The following is an 18,396-nucleotide window of genomic DNA, read 5'->3' as shown; positions in this document are numbered from 1 at the left end:
AAAATAAGTTAAAAAAAAAACAGATAGAAATTAACAAGGCGGTGCAGAATGCAGCGAGAGGCGTTGTGCACGGACCACGGTATAGAAAGGGCAAAACCCGAACCTGAATCTACCTTTCTTCTCACTCTCACCTGAACGACGCTGTCTTCATTCTCTCTCATTGTTCTCTAATGGCATCCACACTATCATCAGGTAAGCGTTTAACGTTACTGCTTCTCCTCCTTTTCTTATTAATTGTTGTTATTCTGCATTTTATTTGATTTTGTCTCATAACATATACGTGCAGTTCCTTCTCTGAATAGATCGAGTCTTTAAACTCCGTAGAATTCATACTTATAAGTTAGGCGCTGCTTCTTATCTTATTACGCTGTGTTTGTTATTTGTGTGGCTACTTCCTCAGATAGGATTAGAGTGCTGTTGTAATCTCTCAACTAGTTAAATAGTGTAGCATTATAGGTTGATTGAAGAAAAAGCCAAAAAGCATCAACGTGTAAGACAAAGGTATTAAGAATTTCAGCATTTATTGCTCTGCACCTGCAAAACATGTAGAGAAAAACGGTAGCTAAAGAATAAGGGTTGGAAAGAACTTGGCGTTTTGTCAGTGGTAAAGTTTTGTTGGCAGCGGTTTCAGAACAAACTGATTTAGAGAAGCTGTCAATATTTATGAACTAAAGACATATCCTATGGTGCATTCGGATGTTTCATTGAGCCAAGTGTTCACTGTTTTATGTTAATGGGTTGTAGTCAACTATATAATTTAAGAATTTTGATCCATGACAAACTTTAATTGAAGGTATGTTTGGTAGGATGGAAATAAATAGGTGAGAAATGGGATAGCGAGAAATAGATGAGAGGAAAATAAGAGTAGAAATAAGAATTTTTGGTAGGAGAGAAATAGAAAAGAAAGAAATGCAAAAAATAAATAAAAAAATTTAAAATTAATTTTTAAATTAAATAATTGATTAAAATTTTAATCAATTAAATTGACAATACATACATTTCTCAGTGAAAAACTGAGAAACAATTGATTACCAAAAAAATTCAATCGATTGATTTTGAATGTTAAATGTGTTACTGTTCATTTTTTGCTGTTTTGCAAAGAAATAAGAATGTGTGGGACCCACACCTTTTTTTTCCTTCAGTTGTGAGTTTTGTCATTACCAAATGGGCAAATTTTGTTTTTTCTCTGCTCTCCTCTCTCCTTGCTCATTTTTGTCTGTAACAAACAGACCGTTAAGGTTAAATTGCTATCAGTATCAAATCAAACAAAGATGTATGTTTAGTGTTGAACAAAATGAAGTTCTCCAAGTGGTTGCTTACTTGCATTGCATATGGGAATGTAATTGGCTTTGTCTGGCCAGCATGTATTGGCATTTTGCAGCATAGCCTGTTAGCATGTATGTGCATGAAAATTTTTAGTTTTTTTTTTTACTTATTTATTTTTCAATATAGACGCTTCATCATACCCTTTTGGCAAAATATTATAACATTTTATACCTGTCTGTATAATGTAAGGAATGCCATGTAGGTGAGGTAGCTTATTGTAATCTTTTCACTTGTACCTCGTCCCGGTACCCTTTATTTTTCTGGGGACCTTCTTGTATTTTAGAGACTACTTGTTAATTAAGAGATGTATATTTCATTAGTTACTTTATTGCATTTTAATTATCTCATGTTCTGTAAAGGTTATTTTTTCATTCAATCAATCTTTGCTAGCAACAACACAGTGTTGGTTATTATCCATTTATTTTATTTTTGCAGCCAGTGCTGACAATCTTGACCTTCAAGAAGTTGTTTCTAAAGGCTCATTAGATTTTGATGAATGGATCTTACTGATTTCAGAGATCGAGAAACTATATCCTGTAAGTTTGATTCCAATAATAAGAAACTCATGTTTAATATGTATTGTATGAGTATGACTACGTCTTAAATCTTAATTTAATTTTAATCTCATCATATTTAACTAAATAAATTGAGTAATTAAACTATTGCCTTTGTTGATTCTCTAAAGTTGGATGATTTCATCCCTCTTCTCTAGCTCTGATTTTTGTTTTTGATTCTGGTAGGAAAAGAAAACTTGAGTTTCACTCAACTTTTGCAGTAGTTGTGTAGATGATTGTTAAGGATGGTTTGAAGTTAGATGGTTTTCTTTCTCTTTCTCTGACCTTTGTTTTTTTTTTTTTTTTTTTTTTGGATAAACCAAGACTTTATTAACCCAAAAATGAATTACAGAATCAAAGGAAGCCCTCTTAAATTATCCAAAATACCAAGGGAAACCAACTAGAACTAAAAGTAGTAAATTGGATTAAACCAACTTTTGAGTGCCTCTTTCATATACAACAAGGAAATTTCTCACGTAGGATGATAACATGCTAATGCTGAAGTTGTATTCAAATTTTAGGGGTGTTTCAGATGTGATATTGATGAGATTATTCTCTTCACTAAAGTAACCAGTAAGTTGAATGATGGGTTATGTGTGATTTTCTAATAAAAAATAAATAAAAATAGTTGTTGGATATGCTTATTAAATTACGCTATCGTCTGTCATAGAATATCTAATGAAAAATTCAAATATTTTCCATGGAACATTTTATTTCATAGAAAAGAATCACCTTGTATACGAAAAAATTATAGGTTTTTTCTTAATTTAAACTTCACTCTGTGTAGGCCTCTTCAAAATTAATTCACCAATTATGAGCATAATAATATATTGAGATGGTCATGAACATAGTAACTATCGCCATTTCTTATTCTTCTATTTACTTTCTTTCTCAATGTCCTCTCTTGATAATACTTCATTTTACATTTGTATGAGACAGTGAGAGTGTATACTGTTTATTTATTTATTTTCCTTTCTTTCTTGACCTATCATTACATATGTGATTAAAGTTATAAAAGGTTTAGCTCCAATGCTGTAATTTGTTGTCAATCTTTTTTGTTTGCATCATAGTATTGGTTCATCACTTCATTGTTATTGTGGGATTTATGGGTACAACAGAGCTTGAATGTCAACAAGATCTTTGGATCAATTTCTGCAGGATGATGCGGACAAAATATGTTTGGTGTATAACCATTTCTTGTCCAAATTTCCTTTGTGTTATGGGTATTGGAGGAAGTATGCTGCCCACATGGCAAGCTTATGCACCACTGATAAGGTTGTTGAAGTATTTGAAAAAGCTGTATTAGCAGCAACATATTCAGTGGGCATGTGGGTTGATTACTGTAGCTTTGGCGTGTCAGCTTTTGAGGACCCATCTGATATTCGGAGGTAAATATGTGCACACAATGTAGAGTAGAAATTTTTTGGGCAAATGATTTAGGTGGAGCTCTTCCATTGTCCATATGTTTTGACACTATTACATCTCCATGCACTCTTAAAGCTTTTACTACACACACACAAATAGTAATAGTTGTAGAAGAAACTCTTTGGATAAATGATTTAGATGGACCTATTCCAGTATCCATTTGTTTCCACACTGTTACCTCTTCATACTCTTTGAATGCTTTTACTCTTGCTTATGCTGAAAGACAATGAGATGATTTTCTTGATATATTTTAATCAGATTGTTTAAGAGAGCCATTTCCTTTGTTGGGAAGGACTACTTATGTCATATCTTGTGGGACAAGTATATTCACTTTGAGTTTTCCCAGCAGCAGTGGATTTCTCTTGCTCACATTTATATCCAAACTCTAAAGTTCCCAACAAAAAAGTTGCATCAGTATTATGATAGGTATGTCTTTTATTGTGAAATTTCTCTGTGTCTTTACAGCTGCTTTGAATAACTGATGGAAATTGATGTTTAAACATTGTTTTTTACTAGGCTCTGAAGTCATACCTTGTAATAACTCTTAAGCCCATCTTCTTGTGCTCCTTTTCCCTCTTTGCTTGTGGGTTATTCTTGAAGTTGATAGCTTGTATTGTTATGAGGTATGAAATATAATGGGTTATGTTTACAAATTTGACGACAGCTTATCTGATAGAGTGGGCTACAGATAGAGAGAATACTAGTAAGGAGATAGCTTTCAATTTTATCCCCCAGTTTGAGTGAGGGAGTTTGCTATGTTACCGTTGGTGAGCCTTACACATTGTCTGGTAAAACCCAGCTAATTATTTATTTTTTGTTATAGACATATGCTTGAATGCCTTGTAGCTGTAGGGTAGTGCACTAGTGCTATTAGATATGTTCCATTATTTCTACAACAAGGATATACGAAAGTATGAACTATATTAAAAGGCATTTTATATTCCCGAGGCCCTGTGGTGATTGTTGTGAATTATCTATATAAAGTGGTGGATTAATTATATATTTGAGAATTATGTTAAGTTTATTTTGCAACTTAATAATACTTTTCTTATACCTTGGGTGGTTGGGTAATAGTTGTTGAGAATTTCTGATGCATGACTTGGGTGAGCCTAATGGTCTTTGTTAGTCATTACAGTGAGCCCTGATTCAGGCCATGACATCTGTTTCACAGTATGTTTTGTAGTTTTGATTCTTCTGATTACCTAAATTTAGAGTTTTAAAAATCGGTTTAGACAGGCTAGTAGTTTAGCAGGTTTGAGCTATTTATTGGGTTGGACATGTTGAGCTTAGGAGAGCTTGAAGCTTAAAGGAGTTTTGATGATCACAATGTGTGTGTACAACAACAACTTGGAAGCACAAAAACAAAGTCAGAGAAAGTCAAGAAAATGCTATGTAATAGAGTTTAGAAAATAAAGTGTTTTGAATGAGTTTTTATGTTGTGTGTGCTTAGTATGCTTTGTGCATAAGCAAAATCTATATCTGAGCTAAGTAGAGAGTATATGATGATGAGTGAAAAGGTTGGAAAGTTATTTTGAGACTTAAAATGGAGTTTTGAAAACTAACTCAAAATAATCGATTATCGTTAAATATAATCGATTATTCCAGTAACAGGCAAAATGGGATGCCTTGCTGCAATAATCGATTATTTGCCAAAATAATCGATTATCCCAGGAACAACTCTCTGGAATAATCGATTATCCAGCAAAATAATCGATTATATTGTTCTTGGTTCATTTCCAGAAAACCTGAAGAACAAAATAATCGATTATTCTTTAAAATAATCGATTATCTGCGTCTGAGACTTTTATAAATAGTTTGAACTTTGAGAAACTTCAGACATGAGTTAGAACTGATAATCAAATTGAGAAAAACGTTTTTGTGGAGTCTTTGTGACATCTTGGAGAGTTTTCTTTGTGAATCCAAGAAGAGAAATGTTTATGAAAAACATTGAAAGGAGATCATCATCATCATATCATTCTTGAAAGGGGAAGATTAAGATTTGTGTCAAAGAATTCCAGGTGAATTCGTTCCTTTATTCTGTGTGAATACTTGTAAAATCTTGAGAAGGGTTTCTCAAGTGGTAAGGTTTCTTGTAGTGAGTTTCTACAAGGGGTGCTTTCTTGGGGTCAAGAAAGTGGTTATCTTTTGTGTTGAAGTATATGCATGTGTGTGTGCTTGTAAACCTTCTTCCTTGAGATAGTGGAACAAATCTTGATCAGGTGCTGATTAAGGACTGGATGTAGGTCACATGTGGAGTGGCTGAACCAGTATAAAAGACTTGTGCAATCTTCTTCTACCTTTATCTTTTACTTTGAGTAATTGCTTGATTGAATATTAAAGAAGATAATTCTTGATTAACTTGTGTGTGTGAATATTGATGATTTAATCTGAATTAGAGCATTACATTTGAACCTCACTATTTTGTAATCAAGAAAGCATATATCATTCATACTTCCATAACAAGTCACTGTCGAATTAACATATCTGAATTAGCTCTGATACCAATTGTTGCGGGTTGCATCAATTGTCCCGTGGCGGAGGCTAGGTGGGCCAAGTCACTGTCGAATCATGGTGCTTGGGCTACTGCGCTCTTAAGTAAAAAGAGTTGCGCCCTGACTATCAACTATAGCTTTTGGCCTAGTGGTAAGCGCTCGATCCAACAATTGGTATCAGAGTCAAGGTCATGAGTTCGATACCCAGCGGGGCAATTGCTGAGGGGATATTGTTGCGGGTTGCATCAATTGTCCCGTGGCGGAGGCTAGGTGGGCCAAGTCACTGTCGAATCATAGCGCTTGGGCTATTGCGCTCTTAAGTAAAAAGAGTTGCGCCCTGACTATCAGCTATAGCTTTTGGCCTAGTGGTAAGCGCTCGATCCAACAATGATAATCGATTATTTTAAAGAATAATCGATTATTTTGTTCTTCAGATTTTCTGGAAATCAACCAAGAACAATATAATCGATTATTTTGCTGGATAATCGATTATTCCAGAGAGTTGTTCCTGGGATAATCGATTATTTTGACAAATAATCAATTATTGCAGCAAGGCATCCCATTTTGCCTGTTGCTGGAATAATCGATTATATTTAACGATAATCGATTATTTTAAGTTAGTTTTCAAAACTCCGTTTTAAGTCTCAAAATAACTTTCCAACTTTTTCACTCATCATCATATACTCTCTACTTAGCTCAGATATAGATTTTGCTTATGCACAAAGCATACTAAGCACACACAACATAAAAACTCATTCAAAACACTTTATTTTCTAAACTCTATTACATAGCTCTATTACATAGCATTTTCTTGACTTTCTTTGACTTTGTTTTTGTGCTTCCAAGTTGTTGTTGTACACACACATTGTGATCATCAAAACTCCTTTAAGCTTCAAGCTCTCCTAAGCTCAACAATCTCCCCCTTTTTGATGATGACAACCCATGACTCAAACCAAAACAATCCAAGCTATTGTGCTCCATCCTTTCCAACCATTGTGCCTTTAACCATAATACACAAAACCTGCACAATACACACACAACAAGCATAATACCTGCAAAAACAACAACTATACACAACCAAGCAACCTTTTCTCCCCCTTTGGCATTATCAAAAACAAAGTAAGCCATGGTCAATATGCATAGATTCAATCTCAGCAAAATCCAAGTCAGAACAGTTTGTGCAGCTATATATCACACCTTAGAATAGCTCAATTCAAACCAATCAGCAAAAACACAATTAACACATATCCCAGGAACAACTCTTTGGAATAATTGATTATCCAGCAAAATAATCGATTATATTTTTCTTGGTTGATTTCCAGAAAACCTGAAGAACAAAATAATCGATTATTCTTTAAAATAATCGATTATCTGCGTCTGAGACTTTTATAAATAGTTTGAACTTTGAGAAATTTCAGACATGAGTTAGAACTGATAATCAAATTGAGAAAAATGTTTTTGTGGAGTCTTTGTGACATCTTGGAGAGTTTTCTTTGTGAATCCAAGAAGAGAAACGTTTATGAAAAACATTGAAAGGAGATCATCATCATCATATCATTCTTGAAAGGGGAAGATTAAGATTTGTGTCAAAGAATTCCAGGTGAATTCGTTCCTTTATTCTGTGTGAATACTTGTAAAATCTTGAGAAGAGTTTTTCAAGTGGTAAGGTTTCTTGTAGTGGGTTTCTACAAGGGGTGCTTTCTTGGGGTCAAGAAAGTGGTTATCTTTTGTGTTGAAGTATATGCATGTGTGTGTGCTTGTAAACCTTCTTCCTTGAGATAGTGGAACAAATCTTGATCAGGTGCTGATTAAGGACTGGATGTAGGTCACATGTGGAGTGGCTGAACCAGTATAAAAGACTTGTGTAATCTTCTTCTACCTTTATCTTTTACTTTGAGTAATTGCTTGATTGAATATTAAAGAAGATAATTCTTGATTAACTTGTGTGTGTGAATATTGATGGTTTAATCTGAATTAGAGCATTACATTTGAACCTCACTATTTTGTAATCAAGAAAGCATATATCATTCATACTTCCATGACAAGTCTTTAAAGAAGCTTCATTTGAAAATTCAGTCTTAGAAAAGTTTTAGTGAAATAAAGATCCTAAATACTCTGATAATTTTTAAAAGGGTCATAGAATCCAATTCACCCCCCCTCTTGGATTGTGCCATTCTTTTCTAACAGGACATACCATCAACTTAGTGTGAACAGGTATGACCTGGGTGGTTTTCTGGATAAACTAGTGAAACAATGGGTTATTACTAAGACCTTTTTGTTTTTTTAAATGTGTCCCACTTTGCTTTGCTGCTGTGCAATGGTGCTAGGCTGTGGCCTTTGGATTCACGCTGCTTCCTTGCATGTCTTAGTCCTGTCTCTTAAAATTTCAGAAAAATAAAAGGGGTTTTTGGAGTATGATAGGACTCAAACCTGTATGCATTTGCATACCAAAGACACTATAAACCACTGAACCAATATATTTAATTGATATGTATACGACAAATAGTTTTTATATGATATCTTTAATTTAAAATTATATATTAATTCATACGGTTCAATCATTGACCTACTGACTTAGTACTTTGATTGAGTCGATCCCCGGTTTGAGTTTTAAAATAGTGTCTAAGATGTTCTCCATAAGTTTATTTTTTCTGTTTTGTGGGGTATAAACATTTTAGTATGCTTACTTTGATTTTGACAATTATTTTTTAATATAGATTAATTTAAAAAAACAATTCATAATATTAGTCAAAATATTCTTACTAATATCATTTACAACCTCAAAAATTATATTTAGTTAAATTTGTTTGATATAGTTCTTCCAGAGAGGGTGAGCCATGGCGCAAATGTAAAGTTGTGCCTTGGTGACCGCCGACCGGTTGGTCATGGCTCGAATCTGGAAATAGCCTCTTTGCATTTTCAAGGGGAAAGCTGTGTACAATTATCCTCCCCCATACCTTCACAAAGTGAGGAGCCTCAGGCATTGGGTTATGTTAGTTTTTATAGTTCTTCTAGCAGAATATCATTTAAATATATTACGTATCTCACATTAATAGTTTTATATACTTAATATTTTTAATAATTTATAATTTATATTATTTCACATTTAAATGATTTGAGTGGGGTGGAGTGCTTCTTTATGTGTGGGTATATATAATTCTAATTAACAATAAAATATCACAAAGAGTATCTTTATGGATCGTGAGATTTTTATAGAGCTGATAAATTTTTTCTCTGGATGAAAAATTTCATTAATTAGTATGTATAAAGAAATATTGCTTCACAAATGTGTGGTTGTATGTGTTGTATATTTTTATATATGCATATTTTTGTATATTATCCTTACCGGATTTTAGTTCTATATTTCTTCAGTTTTAAAAAGTTGCTAACCTTTTTGGAGGAGGGCATAGAAAACCTGGAATTGCAATCTGAACAATGTTTTGATGGTGAAATTCCTATGACTACATGTTACAAGGATGACGAAGTTTCTTGCATTATCAAAGATATGATGGATTCATCTGTTGGATTGACTAGTTCAATAGCCCTAAAAAGGTACAGGGCCATTGGAGAACTGCTTTATCGTAATGCTTGTGAGTTGTATTCGAAAATTAGTTCTTTTGAGGCTAATATTCGAAGACATTACTTTCATGTTCGGCCTCTTGATGCAAATCAATTGCAGAATTGGCATAATTATCTGGATTTTATTGAACTTCAAGGGGACTTTGACTGGGTAACTTTCCACACAGTATTCCCAGTAAATCTTGCCAGTTGCTTATTTTATTTTTTTGTTAAACTTTGCTGGCTAAAATCTTTCTTTTCTCCCATTGAGATAGGCTGTGAAACTTTATGAGAGATGCTTGATTGTTTGTGCCAACTATCCTGAATACTGGATGCGTTATGTGGACTTCATGGAAACCAAGGGAGGAAGAGAAGTTGCAAACTATTCTTTAGACCGAGCAACTGAAATTTATTTGAAGGTATATTCCTATTTACCTTGTGTTGATTGAATTTCATGTTAATGGTCTGCTTTGCCATATACTTATTTTTTCCTTGAGAGTTTCTCTATAGTTGTCTGAGAAACAATTGCCAAAGGTTATGGATTTTAAAGAATTTAAGTATGAAGCTTTTTACCATTGTTAAATGGCAATGGATGTCCATGATACAGAGACCATTTGTGATAACATTTTATAAGTGAAATTGTGAAAAGGAAGAAGTGAAATGTAATGGTTTGCATCTGGAAGGTCACATGCATTACGAGTCATGTTTAATCAAGGGGGCAAACTTGAAGGCAATTGATTTGGCACATCATAATAACGGTCTTGTGATATTTCTTAGTATCTGTTTGTCCTTACTTTTATGGCTTTAGAATGTATTTATTTATGTTATTGGCTTCTATTTGCTGCTATTCTCATGATTGATTTCAAGGAGTCTTCTGTTCTGATATGCAGATTCACTGGAAAGCTATGTAGATCTTTCAAGCCTCATTGGCTCTGTTTCTTTTATTAATTTCTCCAAAATTTTCTCTATTTTTTAACCAAACAAAGAGAGGAAGAATCACCATTTAATGACTTTTGTCAACAAAATTTCCAATTCATGAAATTATCCATTCAAGTGGTTAATCAAATTAATATGCAGTTAACACATTAACCTCTCTTCGAATATTTTATAGGTTGGAGATGGCTTTTGTTTTTATTGTCAGTGGATGATATTCAGATAGTGGTTAATTTTCCTATTTGGGAAGCTTTTTCCTTGGACTTCAAAAATTGTACTTCTTCCAATAAATGAATAAAATGAGGGTCTTGTAATTTCCTCAGGAAAGAAAAACCTAGTTTCCTTGGGGTCAAGAACCATTTTCCCACAAGTTGAAGTTGTCAGGTGAAGCAGGCACATGAATGATTTTATATTTCTAGCAGACCCCTCACACGAGTCCTTTGATCTTCTTAAGAATTTGGGACTACGGTCTAATTCAAACCCACAAAATTAGTTTTATAAGATAAGGGATTACCTAAGCCTTATAAGAACTACATTAGTCTTATTTATAATCGATATGAGATCTCAACAATGTTGTTGAATAACCATTATAGACTTATAGTGCTGCCATACTGCTATAACATGGTGATTTTTGTCCCCTCCGCCATAGGTTATTTGTGGAGGGAGGCCAACTATGGTGATGCCATAGGATGCAATGGCGTGATTATATGATTGAACTTCAGTCTTCTGTCATTGATAACATTGGATCTCAACACACTCTTACTTAGGATTGGACATTTGGACCGTGGATAAATGTGGGTGGCCTAATGCAACACCTCCAGGAATAAACATTTACAATATAGACAAATACGAGTGTTCCAATAATGGTTCTGTAGTAGGCTCTGATACCTTCTTAGAATTTGGGCTTATGACTTAATTTAAGGCTTGTGAGGTGTGGGCTGGCCAAGCCTTATAAGGATTACATTGACCATATAAGAACTACAGTTGCCTTGTATTTGAACTCTGTCAGTTAGGCCTGATATGTATTGATAAATTCCTCTTTAGGCACTCTTACAGTTCCATATGAAATGGAAGTGATGCACTTGGTTAGAGAGAGCACCTTGCAAGATGATAATCCACAACATTGCTGAGGTATTCTTCTTCCTGGTCCCTCTGCTGCTCCAATTGAAGCTGAACAAAAAACCATAGTTCTACATAAAATTAGTGGAAATTCTATATAACTTCTTTTTTCTTATTCTACTGCATGGTTTATAATGTGAATGTTACTAATGATAAATGAAATGAAATACAAGTAAGTTTTGTCACCTATTTTTTATGTCAAGTTGAGTGGTATATTTTGCATTGGTTAATTAATTCTTTCCAAGTCCATTAATTCTTCTCTTGGCTTTGCCTTCATAGCTTCATGCCTGGCTTGCAATGTTTATCACCCCATCATATGTTCATTGCAGAGAGTGCCTGCAATCCATTTGTTCAATGCCAGGTATAAGGAACAAATAGGAGATGTTTTAGCTGCTCGAGCTGCATATATTCAGAGTGGTAAAGAGAGAGATTCAGACTTTGTGGAGAATGTTATATCAAAAGCTAATATGGAAAAACGTTTGGTATGCAATTAGCCTTTATTACCATTGAAGAAAAAGCTGCAATGCCCTGAATCAGAAAAGTGATTACATGTGCTGCTTTATATTTTTATTGCAGGGAAATACAGAATCAGCTTTCAGTATATACAAAGAAGCACTAAAAATGGCATCAGCTGAGGGAAAGTTACATGCCCTCCCTCTTTTATATGTTCATTTCTCTCGGCTAAAATATATGGTAGGTATTATATGCTCATCTGCTTTGAGCATTGGGTTGGGAACTTAACAGTTTTATTTAGATGTTATTGTAAATATTTTGATTATGATAGAAATCGGTCAATCATGATTTTTTTGGCTTTTTGAGAACATTCATTTTCCTATAGTTTTTATTTTTTTTCTCTTTTATTCCTTCCTTGTATATTGTAATTTGATGCAATTTAGTACTTTGGATGTCACTACTAATGATAATCCAGTTAGAAATTTGAGTTAAAAGCACATGCTACATCTTTTAGTTGCTTAATTTAATGACAAATTCTTTTTCTATATAAAATATTTTTTTATTATTTGAGTATAAAGAAAGAGGAACATTTCTCAGCCTAGGATCCTCCCAAAATTTAATATGGGAAACATCATCCAAACTACTGAATTGGAATCCCAACCATTAGAATGCAAACTTTACTTCTGATAACCTGATGCCATAAAGAGGTAGTCAGTAGAGGAAAAAGCCAAAGCCATTTGGTTATCAAAGCAATGTTTTTGGCTAGCAAATTTTATAATTGTTTAACTATATATTAGTGCATGCTTGCACATGCTCGTTAGAAATCCTTTTTTTTCCCCTTCTTGGAAAGTTGACATTTAGTGGTAAGTCTTTCTTCCCATCAATTTTTCTCCAATCTCCGTTGTATATTTTGTTTCTTTTTTCTCATATCAGCAATACATATGGCTTTGTAAAATGGAGTTCAACAAGAATAACTTTTGTTAGAGTTAGAAGATTGGCTTGGGTACCTTTAGGCTATTGCTCAGTACAATTAGTTCTTTCAACTTTTTCTTTTTTACCGTATTTTTATTAAATGCCTGACAAAGGATTGAAGCAGGCATATCATATCATAACTGCATAAAGAAGAGTTCATTAAAATGGAAAAAAAAGACTTTTATGATGAAAGCCATTATCAGGTGTAACTACCTGATCCTCTTTTTTATCATTTGTTCCTTTCTTGGTTTTAAGAGCACAGACAGTGTGGATGCTGCCAGAGATGTATTGATTGATGGTGTCAGAACTTTGCCTCAAAACAAATTGCTTCTGGAGGTATGTTTGTAATATGTCTTTTGTAAAAGTAGATAGACCCAAGCTTGAGCTGCTCTCGGTATGTATGATGTATATACACGGATAGCAAATCTATTGAAAAACCTATTAAGCAAGCCTTTTAATTACTACTACGCAGAGGGGCAAATTCACACTAACAGAACAAGTCAAACAAACTAGTTGCTACTGACATACATGGATAGTAAAAGAAAAGTGACAAGGAAGAAATTATGGGTTAAAGGGCTTCCAGGAGGGGTTTTGTTGGACACAAGAAATAAACGCACTGGATTCTGAATAAAGATATAAATAATCTGTTTTTTAGGCCAGAATTAAGTACAAATACAAGGTTCCCCACTAACACACACATGGTTCCGTCTAACCAGGAGTTCCTCCTTCAAAACACAGGAAATAGCAATCTGACACCATAATTCCCTCTTACAAGTCTGTAACACAACTTTTATATCACAGTAACTATCACTTCGTAACCTATAACTGCCTAATCTGAAATTAATCTGAAATTAACTTGTGCTCTCAGGTACAAGCCCAGGAATGATTTTTTGTGTGTGGAGAGATATTGATAAAATTTCTTCAGTTGTTTTTATTTACTTTTGCAGGAGTTGATAAAGTTCTCAATGATGCATGGGGGGACAAAGCACATGGCTGTAATAGATTCAATTATTGCGGATACAATATCTCCAAGGTCAGATGGATCTCAAGGTTTGAATGCAGAAGATGCAGAGGATATATCAAACTTATACCTAGAGGTTATATTTTGTTTGAGTTCAATTATACTTCATTATTATTCTATGTTGTCAATAGTGGCTGCTATTGCAGTGGAGCAGCCGGGTGTCACTGCAGTGACTCTATTGTGTAGCATTTCAATGTTGCGGCTGCAAAGCGATGGGGTGGGGCGGCGTGGAGTGGGTTTGGGGCAGTTTGCAAATTTTTGAAAATACCCTCACTTAATGAGGCTATTTTTGTCTTTCCACTTTCAAATTTTTTCTCTTTTTCTCTTATTGTGACTCAACCTTGTGCATGCATCGCTCCTTACTTGTCATCAACCTTTTGCTTGTGTGCCCCAACTTCTTCTCCACCTCTCTTCTCTGACAGGTCCTCTTGCTGCGGCTCTGCCAACGAGTCTCTCTTTTTCTGTTCCCTTCTTTTTTTATTTTTTTCGTTTCTTTCCTTCATTTCCTTTTTTTCTTCCTGGTTTTGCTTATTGCTGGCAGCAATAATTTTTGTTATTCTTTTAATTTTTTTACTTATGCAGTTTTGTTCTTTGGTGGTCATCAGAACCATGTCCAACCAAATGACTAATGCATGAATTTTGGGTTATTTTCTGTTTTTGAGCTTATATATATATTATCAATTATTTAATATATTAGAACATTGTTCATCCCATTATCCGCTATCCCGTCATCTCTCTTTTGGGATTGGTCGCTCCACTATTGGAGATTGACAACTATGTTATGATTTAGCAGTAAAGTAATATAAAGTGTTTTTTTTTTTTGCTTCTGCCTTTTTATTTATTAAATTAGTTGTTTTTCTTATGATTCAACCAGTTAATGCTAGGAAAATTCGTAAACTTGTGCTTGTGCACGTAATTACTGTTTAATTTTGCTATAGTGCATCTGCCTTAAAAAAATGATGGCTTTTACTTCATTGGTATTATTTCTAATAACTTTTTCCTTTCGACCCACAGAAGGCTCATTAACTTGTATTTAGTTTATTGAATAGAAAAAAAAAAGTATTTTGAACTTTTGATATTTGTTTGGTTTACTTCTATCAGGGATTGATCTTTTTTACACTGATATTTCTTTGGTGAACCTACGCCATTTAAACTAAGCTCAAGTACCTTGAAATTTTGATACTAAAATCTGTGTGTTAATATCAGTTTGTGGACTATTGTGGAACCATACATGATATAAGGAAGGCGTGGAATCGGCACATAAAATTATTTCCAGTCTCTGCCCGGGAAGATTTACACAAGCAATCTGCTATAAGTAGAAGATTGCTCAATTTGATGGACAAGAAGAGAGAAGAGATTTCTGTTGTCATGCCTAATCAAGCATCTAGAGATTCTAGTTCTGATTCGCTGAAAAAAGACAATGATGGATTATTGATGGTTAAAAATCATAATACTCAGTCTAATGATACAGATATATACAAACTTCAAATTATGGAATTAGATGACAAAATACAAGAAAATGGAACAAAATTACCTCTGCCAGTTTCTGAAGAGCTGAGAGACAATGATCCTGAAACTAATGTGTCATCTGCCAATTTAGTGGATGGGAAAGAGGGATCAACAGAAGCTGTTAAGAATTTAAAAAGTAGTTGTTTTGAATCTGATATTTCATCAGAGGAGTTATTACGTCAAACATCCTGTGGAAACCATTCCTCACGTTTGCAAACACCCTCAATTGAAAACACGGCTTTTCCTAAAGGGAAGTGTGAGCTTGAGCCTGAAGAATTGAAGCCACTTTCTTCACCAAGCATATCATTGAACCCCCACGAAAGCTCGTGTCCTGACTCACGACGAATGGTGTCTCAGGAGGAGTGTGATGCAAATCCAGAAAGCTGCAAGTCAAATAGTAGAGCAGTTGTTTCTGGTCATACCACAAATCAAGACAACTCTGCAAGCACTCAAGATTCTGAGTCTGCCCAAATCCACATTGAAATAAGCAGTCCATATACAACACGCCATCGAGACCCAAGAGCAAGAAAACCACTTCTACCACCTCGGTCTTCTGGAAATAGTGGTGGAAGCTGGCATAAAACGAGAAATGCTGGACAATTTCGTAGGGGTCCCAAATTTGGCTACAGGGGAAATACGCATAGAAAACAGCACCAACGGCAACAACTGTCTCCACAGCAGATTCATCCACCTGAAGGGGTTGCACAAATGGCTGTAGCTCAAGGTTACTCCTCTCAATCTGTATTGCAAATTCAGCAAAGCAATCAAGGACAAAACCAGTTTCAATCTGCTTCTACTCCGACTGATTTCATGGCAACTGATTGTTGGCCTATGCAAAATATGCAGATACAGAACACTTCATCTCAGTCTCAAACACCTGCCAATACCACATCACATGAATTACAACAAGCAACGCAAGGCAATGGACAATATGGATATATGCAGAATGGCCAAGAATATAATCAGTTATGGCAATACTATTACTATCACCAGCAGCAGCAGCAGCTGCAACAACAACATCATTATATTCAATTACAGCAGCAATCATTCCAGCAGGAACAGTCACAACAACTCCAACATAGTCAGCTGGAACCTCTTCAACCACAACAGCTGCAACAACAGGTTATGCAGCAGCAGCAATACTTTCAACAGCAGCAACCTCTGCAGCAAGAACACTCTGTTCACCAGCAGCAGCAGCCATCAACACAGGTACAGTAGTGTTGAAATTATAGGGTTTAGCCAGGGGAAATAAAGAGAACATGAATATCGGTGAATTTATGATCTTGAATTGATTTGGTGTGGTATAAAATAAGAAGCACAGCACCTCTAGATAAAAGTTCTAGCAGACTTTATTAACATTGTGGGCGAGGCAGATTCTTAATGAACAGTTTTTATTTAAGTTAAATTGTGGAACATCCTTCTCAGAACTCCGTTTGGACTCAATTATGCTACTTTTTTTTTTTTTTTTGGCAATTGCAGAGCAGCAGTCATCCTATAGCAGACCAAGGGCAGGCAATCGTGACATCGCAGGTGAGTTAAATTGTAGTTCTTAACGAAAAATAACTTATAACTTGAGTTCTTATGCGTCTTAATTGGCTGCATGTATGGATTGCTTTCCCGCCCTTTCAAACATGAACTTTATTTTTGTATTTAATCATGTAGAGCCATGGAGGAATATTATCTCAGCAATCAGACAAACTTGGGTCGGTTTCTTCTCCAGTTGTGCATCATCCTCAGGAGAAATCTACCCAAGAGTGACATTTCTTTGTAGATTTGACAGAACTTCAATTGTAAAATTAAGAATATACACTGCAATGACTTGGCTTAAAGACACTTGATACACATGATTTTTTCCACAAAAAGAAAAAATGTTTATGTAGTATATACATTCATAAAAGATCATTAAAGCAAGGCATTTGTGACCCAAAAATCAAATGTGTGTCAGCAGTTAGAGTTCTTTTTAAAATTAAGGCATTTCGTTATCATGTGAACTTTATTATTGCGTAATGTAAGTTTTTAAACAGTTAGGTTCTGTTTGATTACACTTATTATTGCGTGAGATAAGTATTTACTTTTTTAAAATAAAAAAAGGTTGTTTGTATTGAAATTTTTTTATAAATCTATTCTTTAAAATTGTTGAATGAATCAGAGGGTTGGCTTTGAGAAATTCAAGGTAGGGGCTATTTAGAAATAAAGTTTGAGAAGATTCCAATCTTTAGTTGTATCTGGGATGCTTACAATTCTCCAAAATCCAAATGTTTCAAAGCTCCTTTGCATGTTCCCGTATAAAAATAGTCCACGTGACAGCATATTTAAAAATTAGTGTCTTTCATCCAAAATATTGACAATAGTTCATATTTTGACCTGCCCATGCTAAAACATAATTCATGAGAGACCAATAAAAGTCGATGAAATTCTACAATCTACACTTCAGGTATGCCTAATTTCTAACCACACTATCTTATACTCACTGACTTGAACATTTGAAGTCATCTTTGCATAATGGCAAAGCAGGTTGCGCCTGCCAATCCGCCTAGCCCACTAAAATAGGTGGTGAGGGATACGTCTAGACCACCAATCTGTCACAGTTTATCTTGCCCAATTTCCTTGCTTGACCGGTTGAGTCGGGATGAGTTGGCTCGTTAGGCCATTTTTTTAAAAAATTTGTAATGTGTTTAAGACTTGACTATCATATATTAAAGTATATCTTAACTATTATAAAGTAAATGTTTGTTACATGTTTAAAAGTTAGTTTAACATTAGAAAGAAAATCCTAAATATAAAATGTTATAATTATAACTTTTGTAAAAAATATAAGAAAAAATTCTTTTAGGCTAAACATAATACATCATTAACATATTTCAGATCATTTAACTAAATTTGTAATTTCATATTAGTATTAAAATAATAATAAAAAGTTGATTTTGTTTTTCATTTTTGGTGGGCCTGTCCACTAGCCCACCCTTAAATCGGGTGTGTTGGTGGAAGCATGGGCCAAAATAGAGATGGTTCCGTATTAGGAATATAGCCGTTG

At 34.4% G+C, this 18,396-nt stretch overlaps 1 protein-coding gene across 5 annotated transcripts; it reads left to right on the top strand.

Moving 5' to 3' along the window:
• Positions 1–30: 30 nt before the first annotated feature.
• On the top strand, positions 31–17,297 carry PRP39-2 (Tetratricopeptide repeat (TPR)-like superfamily protein). Of its 5 annotated transcripts, XM_083068728.1 has the most exons (14): positions 31–192; positions 1,762–1,862; positions 3,039–3,268; positions 3,564–3,731; positions 7,623–7,661; positions 9,170–9,527; positions 9,631–9,774; positions 11,737–11,889; positions 11,984–12,100; positions 13,088–13,168; positions 13,780–13,929; positions 15,060–16,571; positions 16,842–16,892; positions 17,025–17,297. In XM_083068728.1, exons 1-14 carry the CDS (start codon positions 171–173, stop codon positions 17,118–17,120), a joined length of 3,222 nt encoding a protein of 1,073 aa, XP_082924854.1. In that variant the 5' UTR covers positions 31–170; the 3' UTR covers positions 17,121–17,297. The 5 variants fall into 5 exon arrangements, with proteins under 5 accessions (XP_082924854.1, XP_082924855.1, XP_082924858.1 ...); XM_083068729.1 differs by lacking the exon at positions 7,623–7,661; XM_083068732.1 differs by lacking the exons at positions 16,842–16,892; positions 17,025–17,297 and having other exon boundaries at positions 15,060–16,086; positions 16,209–16,407.
• Positions 17,298–18,396: the final 1,099 nt, after the last annotated feature.

Source organism: Cajanus cajan, chromosome 2 (assembly GCF_000230855.2).
Source record: "Cajanus cajan strain Asha chromosome 2, NIPB_CcT2T_4, whole genome shotgun sequence".
NCBI lineage: Eukaryota > Viridiplantae > Streptophyta > Magnoliopsida > Fabales > Fabaceae > Cajanus > Cajanus cajan.
Note: the sequence above shows the minus strand (reverse complement) of the source record. Positions and strands in the feature narration are given on the sequence as shown.